General features: G+C 47.3%; 1 protein-coding gene across 2 annotated transcripts in view; it reads left to right on the top strand.

Annotated features, from left to right (window-relative positions):
• Positions 1–12943: 12943 nt before the first annotated feature.
• BBS1 (Bardet-Biedl syndrome 1) overlaps positions 12944–20658 on the top strand; it is a 185598-nt gene continuing 177883 nt past the window's right edge. Inside the window, exons 1-2 of one of the 2 annotated variants that reach the window (XM_045760604.2) lie at positions 12944–13407; positions 14505–14652. In XM_045760604.2, coding sequence (XP_045616560.1) covers positions 13397–13407; positions 14505–14652 — 159 coding nt within the window. In that variant the 5' untranslated portion in view covers positions 12944–13396. The remainder of the gene's footprint in view (positions 13408–14504; positions 14653–20658) is intronic. The other variant, XM_045760603.2, reaches the window with a different exon arrangement.

The raw sequence follows: 20658 nt of genomic DNA, 5'->3' as shown, positions 1-20658 counted from the left end.
CCCGCTTGCGATCAAGCAGTGGCCATTTTTGTAACTACCGTCAAACATTGTTATTTGCTTAGCTAAACGAACTAGAGTTCAGTTCCTGAACCGATTATGTGCCTCTGTAATCCTTTACACCACCGCCCACAGGAGGGGTATGAGGTGCATAATCCCCCAGTAAAATCCCACAGACTCAGACACATATTAACACATATCTCTCAGGCAGCTATCCAAACTCTCTTCTCCTTTCACCAATCAGCCCGGCAGATGTTGTGTCCATCATACACTCTCTAAAAACCAAGGCAGGGAACACCAGTGAAATTCCGTCCATTGTGTACAAGAGAGCCTCCCATGCCCTTGCCCCACCCATAGCACTACTGTTCAACAAATCTATATAGAGTGTCACATCTTCCCTGATAGCCTCAAAAAAGCAAGAGTAACGCCAGTCCATAAAGGAGGCAATCCGGCGGACATAAACAATTATAGACCAATATCAAATCTACCCATTCTATCAAAAATATTTGAAAAAATTATTTACAAACAGCTCTATTCCTACCTCGTAAAATTCGACATACTCAGCCCCTGCCAGTTTGGCTTCCGGTCCCAAAAGAGCACCAACGATGCAATCATTATGATGTCTGGCCCCAGACATCACTCGGTACCCCTACTCAAATCTCTGAATATGTTAGACATTAAGTCACTGCACATTCTCTCATGTGTATTATACATATATAAAACGCTAAACTATAATGCCAATCCTGATCTCAAAAGCTTCATAGAAGGTTGTAACAGAACCCATGAGCACCACACCAGAAATAAATACAGTTTTGATATTCCTAGAGTACGTCTTAATCAAACTAGAAATGCTCTACAAATCAAGGGGCCCAGAATGTGGAATGACCTTCCCAACCATGTTAAAGACTGTACCTCTCTCAACCAGTTTAAGTTAAAAACGAAGCTATACCTAATAAATTCCCTGTAACCTACCTTACCCTTCTATTGTCAACAAATGTCTGTTTTTCTTTAAAGAGCGCTGTTTGTCGACATAATTGTATTTGTGCTGCTTTTTCATCTATGTTTTCATTTCTTGTTTTCATTCTACTCATTATGCTCAATTAGTATTAAGCTTGTCATTTAAGTTTATCATGCCCGAAACGCTTTGCGTAATAGTGGCTTTAGGCATTGTATGTACTAGCTCTACCTATAAGTCAACTAATCTTTGTAAAAATTTATTGTATGTATGTACCTTACCTAAATAAAAATTATTATTATTATTATTATTATTATTATTATTATTATTATTATTAGTCTCCTTGACGTTATCTACTCAGCCCTTGACAAAAATGAGTTTCCGATTGGACTCTTCATTGACCTAAGAAACGCCTTTGATACTGTTAATCACAACTACCTCTTACTTAAACTCCAGCATTATGGAATCCGAGCCCTTGCCCTTGAATACATCCGATCCTATCTTAGTGACAGACACCAATATGTAACCATCAATGATACAACTTCTTCCACTCTACCAATTACCGTTGGAGTGCCACAGGGCAGCATCTTAGGACCTCTTCTATTTCTTATATATATAAACGATCTGCCTAATGTCTCTAATATTCTCAAACCTATATTGTTTGCTGACGATACTACCCTTATCTATTCAAGCCTCAACCCACATACACTAAATAATGTTGTGAATAATGAATTAAAAAAAGTCCACTTATGGATGTCAACGAACAAACTAACATAAAACATCGAAAAGACTTACTACATCTTATTTAATCATCAAATGCAATTCAGCTACAGATAGACAACATTAACATCAGTAATAAAAATGATGTCAAGTTTCTTGGCCTATTCCTAGACAAGAGACTCAACTTCAGCACCCACATTCAACACATACAATACAACAACAATTTACAATACAATTTTATTTAGGTAAGGTACATACATACAATAAATATTTACAAGGATTGGTAGACTTATAGGTAGAGCTAGTACATACAATGCCTAAAGCCACTATTACGCAAAGCGTTTCGGGCATGATAAACTTAAATGACAAGCTTAATACTACAGTAATTGAGCATAATGAGTAGAATGAAAACAAGAAATGAAAACATAGATGAAAAAGCAGCACAAATACAATTATGTCGACAAACAGCGCTCTTTAAAGAAAAAAACAGACATTGGTTGACAATAGAAGGGTAAGGTAGGTTACAGGGAATTTATTAGGTATAGCTTCGCTTTTAACTTAAACTGGTTGAGAGAGGTACAGTCTTTAACATGGTTGGGAAGGTCATTCCACATTCTGGGCCCCTTGATTTGTAGAGCATTTCTAGTTTGATTAAGTCGTACTCTAGGAATATCAAAACTGTATTTATTTCTGGTGTGATGCTCATGGGTTCTGATACAACCTTCTTTGAAGCTTTTGAGATCAGGATTGGCATTATAGTTTAGCGTTTTATATATGTATAATACACATGAGAGAATGTGCAGTGACTTAATGTCTAACATATTCAGAGATTTAAGTAGGGGTACCGAGTGATGTCTGGGGCCAGAATTGGATATTGTCCTAATAGCAGCTTTGTGTTGAGTAAGCAGCTTTGTGTTGAGCAACTTACATAACTAAGAAAGTCTCTAAGACAGTTGGTATACTCTCCAAAATCAGATATTATGTTCCTAACTCTGCTCTCCTCTCACTATATTATGCACTAATCTACCCCTATCTTAATTATGGTATCTGAGCATGGGGGTCTACCACTGCAAACCACCTTAAGCCCATCATCACACAGCAAAAATCTGCTAGAATAATAACTAACTCTGTTTCAGACAACACTCAGCTCCCTTGTTTAAATCCCTAAACTTGCTAAATATTAACTCCCTCCACACATTCTCTTGTGTCAACTACATTTACAAAACCCTGTTCTTAAATGCAAACCATGCTCTGAAACTCTCCCTGGACAGATGTAATAGGACCCATTATCACCACACCAGAAATAAATATCTCTTTGATATCCCCAGGGTCAAACTTAATCTGTGTAAACACTCTATGCAAATTAAGGGACCTAGTCTATGGAACTCACTCCCTAGTGAATTGAAAAACTGTAAAACTTTTGCCTTATTTAAAAGCAAAACCAAAAAGTACCTAACTTCATCTTCTTAGTTTCCTACACTGAGCTTTAAATTTGCTCTGTACCTAGTGTTACCCAATCTCCTAATTTTTATGTAATATCAAACAACCTTATCATTGTGTTCATTGCTGTCTTCTTTTATGTGCTAGCCATATGCTGTATTGTGACTACCAATTTTTGTCAACTACCATTCAAGCTGTCATTGCAATCAATCTTATATTGTTTCTGCTGTATTGTGCCTACCTATTTTTTGTCAACTTAAACAACTTAAACAACTACAGACCTATATCTATCCTGCCAAACTTGTCAAAAATTTTTGAAAAACTAATCTATAAGCAGCTTTACTCATATCTAGCCAAACTTAATATACTTAGCCCTTGCCAATATGGCTTCAGACCCAAAAAAAGCACTAACGATGCACTTATTAGTATGCTTAACTCGATTCATACAGCTCTTGATAAAAATGAGTTCCCTGTTGGGTTGTTTGTGGACCTGCGTAAAGCTTTTGATACTGTCAACCACCAAAACCTTCTTCTTAAATTACATCATTATGGAGTCAGAGGACACTCCCTACAATACCTCAAATCCTACCTTACTGACAGGCTCCAATATGTTTCTGTGAATAATACAATTTCTCCCACCCTACCCATCAACATTGGTGTTCCTCAGGGCAGCATACTTGGCCCTCTCCTCTTTCTCATCTACATTAATGACCTTCCGAATGCCTCACAACACCTCAAACCAATTCTATTTGCTGACGACACAACCTTCATTTACTCCAGTCCTGATCCCCTTGCTCTAAATGCCACAGTAAATACTGAGCTAAATAAAGTCCATCTGTGGCTAACTGCCAACAAACTCACCCTTAACATTGACAAAACCTTCTATATTCTGTTTGGCAATAAATCCTCTAATCAAATAAATCTCAAAATAAACAATACCCAAATTTGTAACAAATTAGATGGCAAATTCCTTGGCATTCTCATTGACCACAAGCTGAATTTCCAGGGACACATACTAAACATATAAAAAAAAGTTTCAAAAACTGTGGGCATTCTTTCTAAGATCAGATATTATGTACCACGCCCTGCCCTGGTGACTCTCTATTACTCCCTTATCTATCCATATCTCAACTATGGTATTTGTGCTTGGGGCTCTACTACCCAAAATCACTTACGTCCTCTAATTACTCAACACAAAGCTGCTATTAGGACAATATCCAATTCTGGCCCCAGACATCACTCGGTACCCCTACTCAAATCTCTGAATATGTTAGACATTAAGTCACTGCACATTCTCTCATGTGTAGTATACATATATAAAACGCTAAACTATAATGCCAATCCTGATCTCAAAAGCTTCATAGAAGGTTGTAACAGAACCCATGAGCATCACACCAGAAATAAATACAGTTTTGATATTCCTAGAGTACGTCTTAATCAAACTAGAAATGCTCTACAAATCAAGGGGCCCAGAATGTGGAATGACCTTCCCAACCATGTTAAAGACTGTACCTCTTTCAACCAGTTTAAGTTAAAAGCGAAGCTATACCTAATAAATTCCCTGTAACCTACCTTACCCTTCTATTGTCAACCAATGTCTGTGTTTTTTCTTTAAAGAGCGCTGTTTGTCGACATAATTGTATTTGTGCTGCTTTTTCATCTATGTTTTCATTTCTTGTTTTCATTCTACTCATTATGCTCAATTACTGTAGTATTAAGCTTGTCATTTAAGTTTATCATGCCCGAAACGCTTTGCGTAATAGTGGCTTTAGGCATTGTATGTACTAGCTCTACCTATAAGTCTACCAATCCTTGTAAAAATTTATTGTATGTTGTTGTTGTGTTGATTTAGGGGCGACGACGATCGTGGGATCGGATGCGCCCCGGCTGCCCGATACCGGGAAATAGCGAAGGGATGGGGCCCCTATAGTCTCTTCAGGCCATAGACCCTACAATCTCCTCAGGCGACAAATTTTACAGTCTCTTCAGGCCGCGGACATGACGGATGAAGCGGAAGGTATGGCGAAGGATGTCATGACGGACGTCTTCATCTCTCGCACCTGCCCCGTCAAGGAGAACGGGAACTGTGAGGCGGGGAATATTCAGCCTACGAACGGAACTCTGTAGTCTGACGCGAGCGCTATGAAATCGAGGGCAGTGAAGTAGAAGGTGCTCCACTGTATCCTCCTGGGTCGGACACCACTGGCAATATGGGGAATCTACCAGCCGTAGACGATGGAGATGTGCGGCCAGGCAAGTGTGCCCAATCCGGAGACGAGTGATGGCAGTGTCGAGGAGTCGAGAATGATGACGAGTCCATGGACGCGGGGAGGAATCCTCCCGTAGACCCGCCAAAGAGGAGGACCTGAGTGCTGGCTCCATCATTGCCTCCCAACTCACGAGGCAAGCCGCCCGGAGTTGCGGGAGAATTTCGGAAAGGTCTAGAGGCACATTTGTAGTGTCATGGAGAGCATGCGCCATCCCTGCTGCTGCGTCGGCTACCTCATTGCCTTTAATACCGACATGTGACGGAACCCATTGGAGATAGATGGACCAACCTGGAGTAACAGAGTATGACAGCAGTTCTCCACGGATCTGTGACACAGTATGACGATGGACTCGTGGACGCCGAGATGATATCAGATGTAGGGCTGTGATTGAGTCCACGTAGATAACCACTGCAGAGGGCCCTGAAACTTGTCGAAGGAGTCGTAAGGCTAGTAAGATTGCAAACAATTCCCCGGCCAGGCACGAATGAGCAGGGGAGAGTTTCCACGTCTGACAGAAAGAAAAAGGAGCAAAGTATGCTGCCGCAGATGTAGATGGTGGCTGATCTTTGCGGGACCCATCCGTGTAAACCTCTAAGTATCCAGAGTATAAGGAGGCTCGTAGGTCTGCAAAAATTAAAGGGGCCAAACCCTCTAAATCTCTCTTCCGACGAGGAGGCTTGGAAAAGTCGACAGAAACTCGAATGAACTCTTCTGCCCACGGAGGCACCGGTGAGATGATCGGGCCGGGGATGAGTACAGGGACGGGAAGGGAAAACTGTGAATATGCATCCAAGGCCCGGACGACGAAAGGCAATTGACGGCGTCTGGAGTGTCCAGTCGGCACATTCCACCAGTTGGCCTCGAGCTGGAGGCGAGTAAGTAGATGGGTAGCAGGGAGACGCACTATCCGTTGAAGTTGGCGGCAGTGGGCGAGAAGACGTTGAAAGCTCAGGGGCCATAGCCCCGACTCGGCATGAAGGGAAAGAACTGGCGAGGAGGGCATAGCTCCTAACGCTGAGCGAAGGGCACCATTTTGAATGGGATCCAGCCTAGCCAAGACAGATACTGCTGCTGAGCCATAGACTTCACTCGCATACATGATCTTGCTACGAATGAAGGCCTTGTAGAGAGCTAGGAGCGACTCCCGTGAAGCCCCCCAAGCCGCACCAGAGACCCGTTTCATGATGTTCACGCGACGAAGGCATGAGGCCCGAAGGTAGTCGACATGGTGCCTCCACGTCAGCCGAGGGCCATCTAGAACGACCCCCAGCCACCTGTGTTCGGTAGCGATCGGGAGACGACAGCCCCCGAGGGTCACCACTGGCTGGTCTGGTAAGCGGGTCCAGGTGAAGCTCATGACGCAACTTTTCACAGGGTTAATGGAGAGCCCCTTCCCCAGCACAATTGCTGAGAACACAGTCACGGCATTTTGCAGGGAGCCTTGTGCCTCTAGGAGAGTGTCACCATCCGCCACGAGGGTTACATCATCGGCATAGGCTAAAACCTGGACCCCCCGGAATACAGGGAGATCAGACAGAAGAATAGAGAATAGTAGTGGGCTCAGAATCGCTCCCTGAGGGACACCACGCGAGACAGGGCGGGACGTAGAGACGACTCCACCAACCGCCACTTTGAATGAGCGGCCCTGTAGATAGTTTTGGAACCACCTTAACGCCGGACCCGAGAGACCTAGTCGAGCCAGACTCTGAAGGACAGCAGAATGAGAAGCAGAGTCAAATGCACTCTTGATATCGAAGAATGCTGCAAGGAGCACTCTTCTCCGTCGATAAGTGTCCATTATTCGATGTTCCAAGGAGAGGAGGCAGTCCATCGTGCTTCTTCCCGGCCGAAATCCACTGATACCCTCAGGTAGGAGACCTGAGGTTTCCACCACCCATTGTAGCCGGGTGTGAACAAGACGTTCCATCAGTTTCCCGAGACATGGAAGCAAACTTATGGGCCGATATGAAGTCGGGACAGACGGATCCTTCCCTGACTTGGCCAATGGTAGAAGAATGGCGTGTTTCCAAGGGGCAGGGAAGACACCAGAGGACCAGCAGGCGTTGTAGAAGTAAAGGAGGTGGGACTGAAAGCTCTTGGGTGCCCTCCGAACAAATTCATATGGGACGTTGTCTATCCCTGGCATAGTGCCCGACTTAGAGAGTGACAGAGCGTCCTTCAGCTCAACAGATGTAAATGGGCGATCCAGGTCCTGAGCTAGTCCTATACCCTGTCGGGAGCCCCAACCTATGGAACTCACAGAGAGGAGCGGGGAACGGTAAACATCTTCAAAGTGGTCAGCCAAGAGTTCGGCTATTTGTACTTCCCCTAGGCCCCCATTACCACTGGGGTCTCTGAGTGGGATGGTAGGCCGGGAGTACCTACCTGTCATCTTACGAACAAAGGCCCAGGCTCCCGCAGAGGAGGAGTCGAATCGGAGAGAGGCACAGTAATTAGCCCAGGCCTTGCGTTTGGCAAGGAGGACTGTTTGTCTACACCTGGCGTCCGCCCTGCGGAAGGTCTGCCGCTGCAGTGGAGTAGGGTGGCGCCGCCACGAATTCCACGCACGTCGCCGGTCCAGTACTGCCTGCCGACATTCAGGAGTCCACCACGGTGCCCCACGGCGGGAAGGATTGGTTGTCTGGCCACTAGTCCTCCTGAAATGCCGAGAGCCTACACTGAAGAGGGACTCGGAGAGAGCATCTGCTGACCCATGGAGATCTGCAGTAACTGGGGGAAGGGTCAACCAGTCATCCGCCTCATAGCCATGCCACCCCTCTTCCGAGAAGATCCATTTGGATCTACGGGAGGTCAGAGCAGGACGAACAGTGCCCCCGAAGGAGATGACGATGGGCAGGTGATCACTACCCAGGTACGGCCCGGTCCATATCTGCGCCATCGTGAAGGGGCCTCTTCCAATGCAAAGATCGAGTGTTGAAGTATGGCCATTTAGCGGGTCTATCCGAGTTCCCAAACCTGGCGGCGTCAGTAAGGAGAGGTCTGGGGAGTCAAGGAGAAACTGAAATAGGGCTCGGCCAGCCATGTTGTGGTGGCGACCCGATAGCATGGGTTGCCATGATGAGTGCCGAGCGTTAAAGTCACCCATGACGAGGCAGGTGTCTGTGATCTGACCAAAATAGTGTTCTAGTTCCTTCTTCGTTACCGGTAGACAGGGGTTATACAGAACGCCAAAGGTGCCCCACCCATGGGAGAGGGCGACCTTCACTGCCATGAATTCTAAATGTCCACCCGGGAAGGAGTGAATCCGGAGCAAGGAGCTGGGAACTGAGTCCCTGACCAAGAGGGCAAGTCCCCCTCCACCCCGTACTGGCCGATCTTGTCTATAGACAGAATACCCCGGCACTGTGAAGGAAAGATCGTCTGTGAGCCAAGTCTCACAGAGTCCCACGATCAACGGTGGTGCGCTGGCGATAAAATTGCGTAAAAATTGCGTCTTCTTAAAAAGGGAGCGGGCATTCCAAAACACCACAGTATTCTCAGGATGGGGCGCCATTATCCCTGAAATACAACAGCTAACTTTTTGACCACCAGTGCACAGACGTCTCCAAAGGGGGAACCACTAGAAAAAGCCATAAAACCTTCATACAAAGTAAGTAAAATATGTGGTATCAATGACTTCCAGTCAAGAGGATGTTGATCTATGCTTCTCTCTGCCTGACGGAAGCGGTGGTCGGCTCGCGAACTCTCTTGACGGCGTCTGCGACTGGTGGGAGCCTCACTCTGGGCCTCATGTTCCCCCGGTGTCACAATCCCTTCGGAAAGTGCCTGGGGGACCAGAGGATCATCAGGGCTGTCTGTTGGAGCAGTACCTCCTGATCGATGGGTGTGTCGACGACGCCGGTGTTGGCTTCTTTGAGGAAAGGCAGGAGGGTGACGAGTGCTAGGCTCCGGCCGAGACTGAGCGTCCATGTCTGTATCCGTGGATGAGTTTCCGTCAGTGTCAAGGCTACCCAGAAGGGAAAATCGATTAGCAACCTGGGCGTATGTGGCATGTGACTGGGACAGGCAAGAGCGTCTGCTAGTTCCTACTTGTGAAGAGGCCCGACCAGGGAACACCTGGAGGCGAGAAGAAGCGATAGGCTGATTGAGGGTACGCAACTTCTGGAACAGCTCATGTCGAGGTGTCCCCGCTGTTTTGTGATCGATGTCCAACTGGAGGGCCTCAAGATATACAGGGCAACTCTTAGACGTAACCTTATGATGGCCATGGCATAAAAAGCAGCGGGGTGCAGCAGAGCACCCACCGTTATCTCTGTCTGAATGGCCAGTTTTGCCGCAGTTTGCACACCGTGCTGTATTACGGCAGGTCAGGCGACTGTGGCCCAATAGATGACAAGCGTAACATCGTAAAACAGGGAAATTGTAGGGCTGAACCTGATACGAGGTCCTGTGTAGTGCCACTCGGTCAGGGAGGTGCCCATCGAACTTTACACGGACCATGGATGTCGGCCCTGCTGCTCCGCGAATCCTGGTAACTTCCAATAATCTCACTGATGCACCCCCTAATACCTGCAGAGCGGCCTGGATGTCATCCACATCTACACTCTGGTCAATTGGGCCAATCTTCCCATACCGGGCCCGAGACTCCTCCTCCTGCGACAATACCTGTCGGCACCTGACAGGCCAGTCCCCCAACTTATTAATGTCGGATACACAGATGTGTGATAGAGCCTCCTTTCTGATATGTAGCTTGAGTGCTGCACCCCTACCCAGGGTACGTATGGTCTCAGGCAGGCAATGTGGCCACAATACGGAAGCCTCGATTGCTGCACCTAAGGTACGAGGATTTGCAAAGACGCACTGACCTGATTCTGACTGGATTAGGACTACCACAAACGAGGAACGGGGTACCACAAGACTAAGGTCTTCTGAAGGGGAGGATATCCTCTTAGCATCTCGCTCTGGGGCAGCATCAGCCGACTCATCTTCTAGCAGACGTTTTCCTCTCTGGGACTTGCTGTCAACATCCATGGCGCCCCCGCTCGGGGAGGCGTCCATTTGGGAGGCTCCGGCCTCCCCCGGTCCTGTGAGCCCCTGGGTAGCTGCAGTGAGCACACACTGGCCCAAAGAAGCCAGCTGAATTAAAGATGAGTTCCAGGTAAGGTGTGGAAAGAAAGTCCAGCCAGGAGCGTTCAATCCGCGCGCCAAGATGGCCGACCTTCCCGCCGACCACCCGTTATTGTATGTATGTACCTTACCTAAATAAAATTGTATTGTTGTTGTTGTTGTAACTACCATTCAAGCTGTCATTGCAATCAATCTTAGCTACCTATGTGCTTTAATATACTGTACCTACAATTTTCTCTCATCTTCTTTTTTACATTTCATGTAACTGTTATCTTTTTTTGTCTATAAATTTTACAAGTATTTACCTCCTTAAAATTTTCTTAGATTAAGGACCTGCCCGAAACGCTGCGCGTGCTAGTGGCTTTACAAGACTGTAATTACCATATTTGTATCCTCACATTCCTTATGTACATTCTTGTATATGCATAAATAAATAAATAAATAAATAAATAATATAGAAAGAAGAAGACCTTGCCCGAAACGCTATGCGTATTAGTTACTTTAGGTTCTGTATGTACTAACTCTATCTATAAATTCAACATAATGTTTGCAACTCATCTTCTATGTATGTACTTTTACCTGAATAAAAAAAATTGAATCTTTAAAACTTAAAACTTAAACTATAAAATATTTCCTAGTCCGGCACCCTCTAGGCCTGGTTGTCATAGTAACGAAGAATGTTTACAGTTGCTGCGACAAACTCCCAAACATACTCACAGTCTGTCTCTTGACTAATCCACACCTTTCATAAAACAACATTTGGATACCACCTTTAACACCAACCCTCATCTTTGTCATCCTAAGTCCATTTCTACTTATATGTCTATTTTTCTTATTATCATCAAACAAATAGAAGACATCGATAACTTCCAACAACAGCCAAATTGTGAACATTGATGCGTCACTGTGACTGCCGCATCTACCATCACCACCACTCGTGCACTCATCGACAGGACAAACCTGACATGCAAACTATACCTATCGCGAAGAAGAAGTAGAAGAGTGCTCATGCTGTGTCACACCTGATGGCCTTAATACTATATAGTCACGCTTCAGGCTGTGTAGTCAGCCCCCAGGCTGTGTAGTCAGCCCCCAGGCTGTGTAGTCAGCCCCCAGGCTGTGTAGTCAGCCCCCAGGCTGTGTAGTCAGCCCCCAGGCTGTGTAGTCAGCCCCCAGGCTGTGTAGTCAGCCCCCAGGCTGTGTGGTCAGCCCCCAGGCTGTGTAGTCAGCCCCCAGGCTGTGTGGTCAGCCCCCAGGCTGTGTAGTCAGCCCCTAGGCTGTGTAGTCAGCCCCTAGGCTGTGTGGTCAGCCCCCAGGCTGTGTAGTCAGCCCCTAGGCTGTGTAGTCAGCCCCTAGGCTGTGTGGTCAGCCCCCAGGCTGTGTAGTCAGCCCCTAGGCTGTGTAGTCAGCCCCTAGGCTGTGTGGTCAGCCCCCAGGCTGTGTAGTCAGCCCCTAGGCTGTGTAGTCAGCCCCCAGGCTGTGTGGTCAGCCCCCAGGCTGTGTAGTCAGCCCCTAGGCTGTGTGGTCAGCCCCCAGGCTGTGTAGTCAGCCCCTAGGCTGTGTAGTCAGCCCCCAGGCTGTGTGGTCAGCCCCCAGGCTGTGTAGTCAGCCCCTAGGCTGTGTGGTCAGCCCCCAGGCTGTGTAGTCAGCCCCTAGGCTGTGTAGTCAGCCCCTAGGCTGTGTGGTCAGCCCCCAGGCTGTGTAGTCAGCCCCTAGGCTGTGTAGTCAGCCCCTAGGCTGTGTGGTCAGCCCCCAGGCTGTGTAGTCAGCCCCTAGGCTGTGTAGTCAGCCCCTAGGCTGTGTGGTCAGCCCCCAGGCTGTGTAGTCAGCCCCTAGGCTGTGTAGTCAGCCCCCAGGCTGTGTGGTCAGCCCCTAGGCTGTGTAGTCAGCCCCTAGGCTGTGTGGTCAGCCCCCAGGCTGTGTAGTCAGCCCCTAGGCTGTGTAGTCAGCCCCCAGGCTGTGTGGTCAGCCCCCAGGCTGTGTGGTCAGCCCCCAGGCTGTGTGGTCAGCCCCCAGGCTGTGTAGTCAGCCCCTAGGCTGTGTAGTCAGCCCCCAGGCTGTGTGGTCAGCCCCCAGGCTGTGTAGTCAGCCCCTAGGCTGTGTAGTCAGCCCCTAGGCTGTGTAGTCAGCCCCCAGGCTGTGTAGTCAGCCCCTAGGCTGTGTAGTCAGCCCCTAGGCTGTGTAGTCAGCCCCCAGGCTGTGTAGTCAGCCCCCAGGCTGTGTAGTCAGCCCCCCAGGATGTGTAGTCAGCCCCCAGGCTGTGTAGTCAGCCCCCAGGCTGTGTAGTCAGCCCCCAGGCTGTGTAGTCAGCCCCCAGGCTGTGTAGTCAGCCCCCAGGCTGTGTAGTCAGCCCCCAGGCTGTGTAGTCAGCCCCCAGGCTGTGTAGTCAGCCCCCAGGCTGTGTAGTCAGCCCCCAGGCTGTGTAGTCAGCCCCCAGGCTGTGTAGTCAGCCCCCAGGCTGTGTAGTCAGCCCCCAGGCTGTGTAGTCAGCCCCCTGGCTGTGTAGTCAGCCCCCAGGCTGTGTAGTCAGTCCCCAGGCTGTGTAGTCAGCCCCCAGGCTGTGTAGTCAGCCCCCAGGCTGTGTAGTCAGCTTCTAGGCTCTAAAGTTAACCACCAGACTATATAGGCCAACGCCAGGGTTTGGAGATTGATCAATCTCCAGACTGTGTAGTCAGCCTCCAGGCTGTGTAATCATCCTCCAGGCTGTCAAGTCACCCATTATACTGTGTAGGCAGCTTCCAGTGTGTGATTCCAGTCTCCAGGGTGTGACAGCCAGTGAGTGTATCTAGCCTTCAGGGTGTGACAGCCAGTGGGTGTATCTAGCCTTCAGGGTGTGACAGCCAGTGGGTGTATCTAGCCTTCAGGGTGTGACAGCCAGTGGGTATAGCACTGACTTCAGACATCTCTAGCACCCACCACAATCATCATGGCAGAAAAGTTAGTCACTTTTTAATTCCCTAGGGCTAAATAAACATAATACTTGTAATTTTATACACAGTTCATGATTCTTAAGTTATATAAAATTGTACAGTATATAATGATTTTATGGCTTAATAGCATCTCAAGACATAAAATAAATAAAATAAAATAAAATGTTTATTCAAATAAGGTACATACATACAAGAGATTTTACATAAATTGATCGATTTATAGATGAAGCTAGTACATACAATGCCTAAAGCCACTATTACGCAAAGCATTTCGGGCAGGAAAAACTTTAATGACTAAAACTTAATACTAATTGAGTATAAAGAATAATATGTGTTGAGAACAAATAAAAATAAAGATAAAAAAGGGGGAAACATGGCTGAAAAAGCAGCACAAATACAATTAGGTCGACAAACAGCGTTGTTTAAGAAAACAGACATGGGTTGACAATAGAGGTGTAAGGTAGGTTACAGGGAATTTATTGGGTAGTGCTTCGTTTTTATCTTAAACTGGTTGAGAGAGGTACAGTCTTTAACATGGTTGGGAAGGTCATTCCACATTCTGGGTCCCTTGATTTGGAGAGCATTTCTAGTTTGATTAAGTTGTACTCTTGGAATATCAAAACTGAATTTATTTCTGGTGTGGTGCTCATGGGTTCTGTTACAACCTTCAATGAAGCTTTTGAGGTCAGGATTGGCATTACGGTTCAGCGTTTTATATATATATATATATATATATATATATATATATATATATATATATATATATAATACACATGAGAGAATGTGCAGTGACTTAATATCTAACATATTCAGAGATTTGAGTAGGGGTAAGAATTGTTAGTATTGACTTTCATCTTTATGGTCCTGTAGCCCAGTGGTCTTCATCCTCTGCTCACAATTGACGATCCTGGGTTCAATGGTTGGGCAGACCAGAAATGGATGGGCATGTTTCCTTTCACCTGAGGCAACTGTTGTTTGTTACATCCTGGGCAAGACCCTCAGTAATTGACTTAGGAGGACCTCAATAAGCAAATAGCAATATAGTTATAGTTTAAGCTAATTATCTTATAATTACAAATATTTCGCTTTCTTATTTGATTGCAGTGAACGATGGCTCACAGCTCATCATGATCCTCTGGCAGCACTGTACACATTCAGTGCTTGTGTGGCCTTGGCCGACCTTCATGGAGATGGAGAATCGAAGCTCATTATTGCTGACCTTGGAACTGGAGCATATAATATGAAGCTTAAGGTGAGTCAGCTTCATGCAATCATATTTTATAGAGTAGATCGGTTGGTTATTTTTTATCAGAGAGAGAGAGAGAGAGAGAGAGAGAGATTGCATTTTCTTGTCCATGTCGTGTGTGAATGCACTTCACAGCAATAGTAACCGTACAGTGTACTGATAATTAGTGATATTTCTGTACATCAATGTTGAGTGGTCTGCAGTCAGCCTTTATACGGTGTAGGCAGTAAAGATATACAGTACTTTATACTGTGTAGGCAGTAAAGTAGCCAAACAATCTCAGGAAGGTAATTTAACAATTGTCTGTAAATAATAATAATAATAATAATAATAATAATAATGACAAAATCGGTAGGAGCCATGTGGAGGTTTTGAACCTGCACATTGGGTACTCCCAAGCATATGCCTTAACCTGCGGACATCGCAGGTTAAGACGGCGTAGAGGGCTGCGGACATCGTCAATTGTTGATTTATAGGGTAATGCAGATATTGTCATATGAAGATATAAATGATCGTTGTATGGGTTTTATACGTATGATGCAAATAAGGATATATTAAACAGGCACAAGACCAGTGACAATGAACAGAATAGTAATGTGCAGAATTCAGGAGTTATCTCTCAGCCCAATAGGAACAACGTAAGAAATTTAAATTGCATCTGTACAAATACCAGAAACCTAGTGAATATATTTGATGCATTGTGTGCATATGCTGAGGCCGAGAATCCTGTTATCTTTATCATTAGTGAAACATGGGGATGAGAGGACGTTATTGAAGGAAAATTCCACCTCCCAGGGTATGATCCACCATTCAGAAAAGACAGAACAACAACAACAGGAGGTGTAAGGCTTTATGTGAAAGAGGACCTGAATGCAACCACCAATGGGTGGTTCTAGATAGAAACTATCACCTGAGGACTACTTAAAGAACGCTGTGCGAGGAGCCTATGCTACGCTTTCTAACTTCAGAAATGCTTTTAAATACATGGATGGTGAAATACTAAAGAAATTGTTCACGACTTTTGTTAGCCAAAGCTAGAATATGCAGCGGTTGTATGGTGCCCATATCAATAAACTGGAAAAGGTGCAAAGACATGTTACTAAGTGGCTCCCAGAACTGAAGGGCAAGAGCAATGAGGAGAGGTTAGAGGCATTAAATATGCCAAAACTAGAAGATAGAAGAAAAAGAGGAGATGTGATCACTACGTACAAAATAGTAACAGGAATTGATAAAATTGATAGGGAAGATTTCCTGAGACCTGGAACTTCAAGAACAAGAGGTCATAGATTTAAACTAGAACAAGAGGTCATAGATTTAAACTAATTAAGCAAAGATGCTGAAGAAATATTAGAAAATTAACTTTTGCGAACAGAGTGATAGACGGATGGAACAAATTAGGTGAGAAGGTGGTGGAGGCCAAAACCGTCAGTAGTTTCAAAGCGTTATATGACAAAGAGTGCTGGGAAGGTGGGACACCATGAGCGTAGCACTCCTCCTGTAACTACGCTTAGGTAATTACTTAGATAATTACTACAAGCAAGCAAGAATCAATTACACAGCAGTAAGGAGAGAGGCAGAAAGGAACTTTGAGAAAGGTATAATGAACAAATGTAAAAAAGATTCAGGCCTTTTCTATAAATTCATTAATAGCAAGCTGCATGTAATGGATAAAATCCAGAGATTGAAAATGTGGAACAGAACTATTGAGAATGAAAAAGAAATATGTGAATGCTAAATGAAAAGTTCCAAAGTGTGTTTGTATAAAACCAGCATTGAATGTAATGAAACACCATTTTCTGGGTGAGACCCAGAGGCTCTCCGGAGCTATCCAGGTTGATATGTATATCATTAGACTTTGCCATCAGTCAGTAAGTATTGAGTTCTAGGCCTACGGGGACCAGATAGATTCTGGCTCCCCATAGGGAGCCAGAATCTGGCCCCCTCGGAGAGGCATGAGGAGCAATGGCCTATAGAAATGCACATGGGATTTGAAGCATTCTATGTCTGCGATCAACCGGGCCAGGCACCCAGAAAGTGCCTCAAAACAAACCCCTATTCTGGTTAAAATGGCTAAAATAGACAAACAAGTAGACAGAACTCCCCAAATGATAACAAGCAAACGAGCATGATGTCACCCGAGCTGCGCCGCATGTCTGCGTAGCTCCGGCAAAGCATGTCCCCATTCACAGAGGCCGTGGCCCGCAAATAACAACATAACAACCGCAAATAACAACAAAGAGCCGCAACTGGATACAACACATGATGCACCCCCGGCCTGACCAACCAGGCATCAACAACCCAAGGACCCCTCTGGAAAGCAGCAGTCTCATTCTTCGCCAGAAAAGAAGGAGACAGCTGCAAACGAACGAACCTATCACCTTGACCAAAAGAGCATAAACCCCTGCGCCGGAGGAGAGCATGAAGCTCCTCAACCTGACCCCCAGAGGCCAATGCCAACAAGAAAAGAGCCTTAGAAAAACAATCCTGAACCGAAGGGGCCACAACAAACCGAGGAGAAGACAAACCAGCTCTCAGCAACCCACAAATGATGTAGCATCCCCAGAAGGCAGCTAAGTACTCAGTGACCCAAATGTGATTGAAACAATCAACAAGACCCATATTATCTCATTTCAACCTCACTAGTGTTGCTCCCTGGAGGAAGCTGTACCTAACGTTCACTGCTGCCACATCAATGAGTCTTCCCTATTGTGCCTTCCTACATTTATCCTGTTACCATGCATAACAAACCCAAGTCCGGCAAGGCCACTAAGAAAGATAGCACACCTATCAGGAATAACCCTAGCAACAGAAATAATGCAGCTGTCACCCCCCCTCTGGGGCCACCGGGGGGGGTACTGACCCTCCCCACATCAACAATAACAAAACATCTCGGCTGGGTGGAGCGACATCAGTGACAAGGGCCATGCAACAATTATGTAACCATGTGGATCAACTTAAACGAGCTGTCGCCCCTTGTTCTGACTTCAAGTGCTTTGCTGATAACCCATGGCTCAGGTTATTAACCCAAATACATGAAGACCAAATGACAGTAATCCAAGAGCAGTCGCCCTTAATAATGAACCTGCAAGGTGAAGCTACAGCCATGCTCAGGAATAATCAAGATCTGTCTACCAGAGTCGACCTCCTCGAACAGGAATTAAGCTCTCTTAAGAACACAGTTACTAACCTTAACCCAGCAGAAACCACTAAGAAGCAGGAAGAAATGTTACAAAAGTTTGAAAACCATCTTAACACCCTACAACAGCAACACAATGTTACCCAAGATGAATCAGACCAACATAAGCTCCTTGATTCTGTCGTTATCTCGTCATGTGATTTTCCCCAAGAAACTGACGGAGAAGACTGTGCTGCCATCGTGATCCAGGAATTGCAGAATAAGATGAGATATACAATCGAAGCAAGTGACATCAAATCAGCTTATAGAGTGGGTATTAAATCATCTGGTACAAATAACAGGAAAATTTATGTTAAATTAGATAGCTGCTCCCGCAAGTCAGACCTTATCAGAACCGCAGTCTCTAGTAAACCCACTGTTTATGTGAATAAATGTCTGACCAAGTTCCGACAAAAACTCTTATTTAAACTGCGTGGAATCTGCAAAAATTCCCCCGGCAATTAAGTATTGTTTTGTGCGAGATGGTAAAATTAGAGCTAGGAAGTCTGACTCTGGAAAAACTTATGTTATAACCACTGAGGCACACCTCAATTATTTCCTGGATGACTGTGGGATAACAGCTGAATAACCAGTAGTTAAATTATAGTCTCATCTAACTACCAAAGTGTACTATAGCTCTGCCTTTCCTTTCAAAAGTGTTTTCTTTTTTTAAAATTGTCATCTCTGTTATTGTCTTTTCTGGGGGGAGCCCCGTCGGCTCCCCGGAGCTATCCCAGGCTGATATGCTAATGTCAGACTTTGGCATCAGTCATGTGTATGGAGTTCTTAGGCCTACCGGGGACCACGGCCAGAACCGGGCCCCCTCAGAGAGGCAAGGGGAGCAATGGCCTATAGAAGCCCCCGTGTAGTTGGAAGCATTCTATGTCTGCCATCGACCGGAACAGGCACCCAGAAAGGTAAGCGCCCCAAAACAAACCCCTATTCTGGTTAAAATTGCTACCTAATACCGAACTAGTGGATAGAACTCCCCAACCGAAAACAAGCAAATTAGTGTGACGTCACACACTGCCGCGCCGCTGTCTGCGCAGCTCCCCCCTCCCCGGGAGGGGGAAGGGGGAGCCCCAGACCCCCCGCGCCGGCTACCCACACCTCAGTTCTTGAGGCTGATGCTATGGGCGATGGTCGTGTGCTCTGGCTCCGGTGTCGCTACTGCACTGTGCTTTGAGTGTGGTGTTAGTTTTGTGGGTGCGAGAGCCAGGAGTTATCTTCAGTACTCGGGCTGCATGCGCCTAGGGCTGCCTTCCCTAGGTGCCCTGTAAGTACTGCCCTTGGGGCTTGGGGCTACCTTCCACAGGCTCCTCGGGGTCTGCCTCTGCTGGTCCGTTTTACCTTTCGGTTTTTCGGCCGCCTGTTGGGCTCTTGGGTGTTCTGTTCTCCCTTGTTACCGGCAGGTAAGAGGCAGTTTGCACTGGTAGGGGCGCAGGGTGCTGCTCAGCTTGTAATTCCCGACATCGCGGCCTTTGCAGCTTACCTCCTGCGTGACCCGGATTATGCCTCGGAAATGGATCCGTCCACGTTCAGGTTTGGGACTTCGTTCCCTTTCTGGCTCCGTTACGAGGTTCCGGAGTCATCCTGGCTAGCAGACTGCCCCTTGTTTGGTCTGGATTCCTGGCATTCCTTCTGTCGTTCCCGCACGCTGGAGTGGCGGGAAGCTTCCACGGTGCTTCAGGTTTTCCTGGGGGGTGAACTTGAGTACCTGAATGAGTGCTTGTTTGCCCCGGCCCTTCCCCGCGATGTGGGCGTTATTCAGCTCCATGTGCAGGTTCCCTCCCTTTCGGCGGCGCTCGTGGCGGAGGACTTGCGCGCTCGGGGCCTTTTGTGTTCGGCCTTACGGTTCTTTTCCCTCCTGGAGCTGTCTTCGGATTGGCTCGTGGAGGATGTGGGGTCGCTTGGGTCCGTCCCGGGGTCCGGCACCTTGTCCTCGGCTGCGCGTTCGTCGGCTGCCTTGTTGAAGCTGTTCACGCCGATTTTGCGGGATGCGGTTTCCCTGTTCTATGCTTCCCATCTCGCGTGTCGGCAGGCGGTGCTGGGTTCCTCCGTGGAATCTGCTTGGGCTCTGGCTCTTAGGCGTTCTTCCCCTTTTTGTCCTCTGCTGTTTGGGGAGTCGGCCGTGGCGCAGTTTATTCAGGCTGCGTCGGCGGCTTGTCGTCCGATGTCGGACTTGTTGGTTTTCCGGGGGTCCCGGGGTGGGTCTTCCCGGAAAGGTCGTGCCAGGGCTCGGGGTTCCTCTCGTCGTGGTAGGCCTCTGGTGTCAGGTTTGGGGTTGGCTCCTCCTGCGGACCCTCCCTCGTCTGGTCGGCGCGGTGTTCGCGCTGTGCGGGGTTCTGGGTCTCGTAAGGGTCGCCGGCCCTTTCGCGGTTTGCCCCTTTGACGGGGCGATGGGGGGGGCGGCTTGCGCTGTTCGCCCGCGCCTGGTCCCACGATTCGTGGGCCTTTCGGGTCGTGTCTCGCGGCCTGCGGTGGCGTTGGGTGGCCCCTCCCCCCTTTGGGGGGTCGGGGCTGGCGGGGCAGGCTTCTTCCCCTGCGCTCTGTCGAGTCGTCTTGGAGTGGGTACGCTTGGGCGTCGTCGAAACGACGTCGTCCCTCAGATGGGTTTCCCGTCTGTTTCCGGTTCCGAAACGGGACTGCGCGGACCTGCGGTTCATTCTGGACTTGTCCCGTCTGAACCCCTGGGTTCATTGCCCCTCCTTTCGGATGACTACGCTGTCTCAGGTTCGGCTCCTCTTGGAGCCGGGTGCTTGGATGGTGTCCCTGGACCTCCGGGACGCTTATTGGCATGTCCCGATTCATCCGCGGTTCAGGGACTGGCTCGGTTT

This window comes from Procambarus clarkii, chromosome 63 (assembly GCF_040958095.1).
Source record: "Procambarus clarkii isolate CNS0578487 chromosome 63, FALCON_Pclarkii_2.0, whole genome shotgun sequence".
NCBI lineage: Eukaryota > Metazoa > Arthropoda > Malacostraca > Decapoda > Cambaridae > Procambarus > Procambarus clarkii.
The sequence above is the reverse complement of the archived record's forward strand: the minus strand, read 5'-3'. Positions and strand labels throughout refer to the sequence as shown.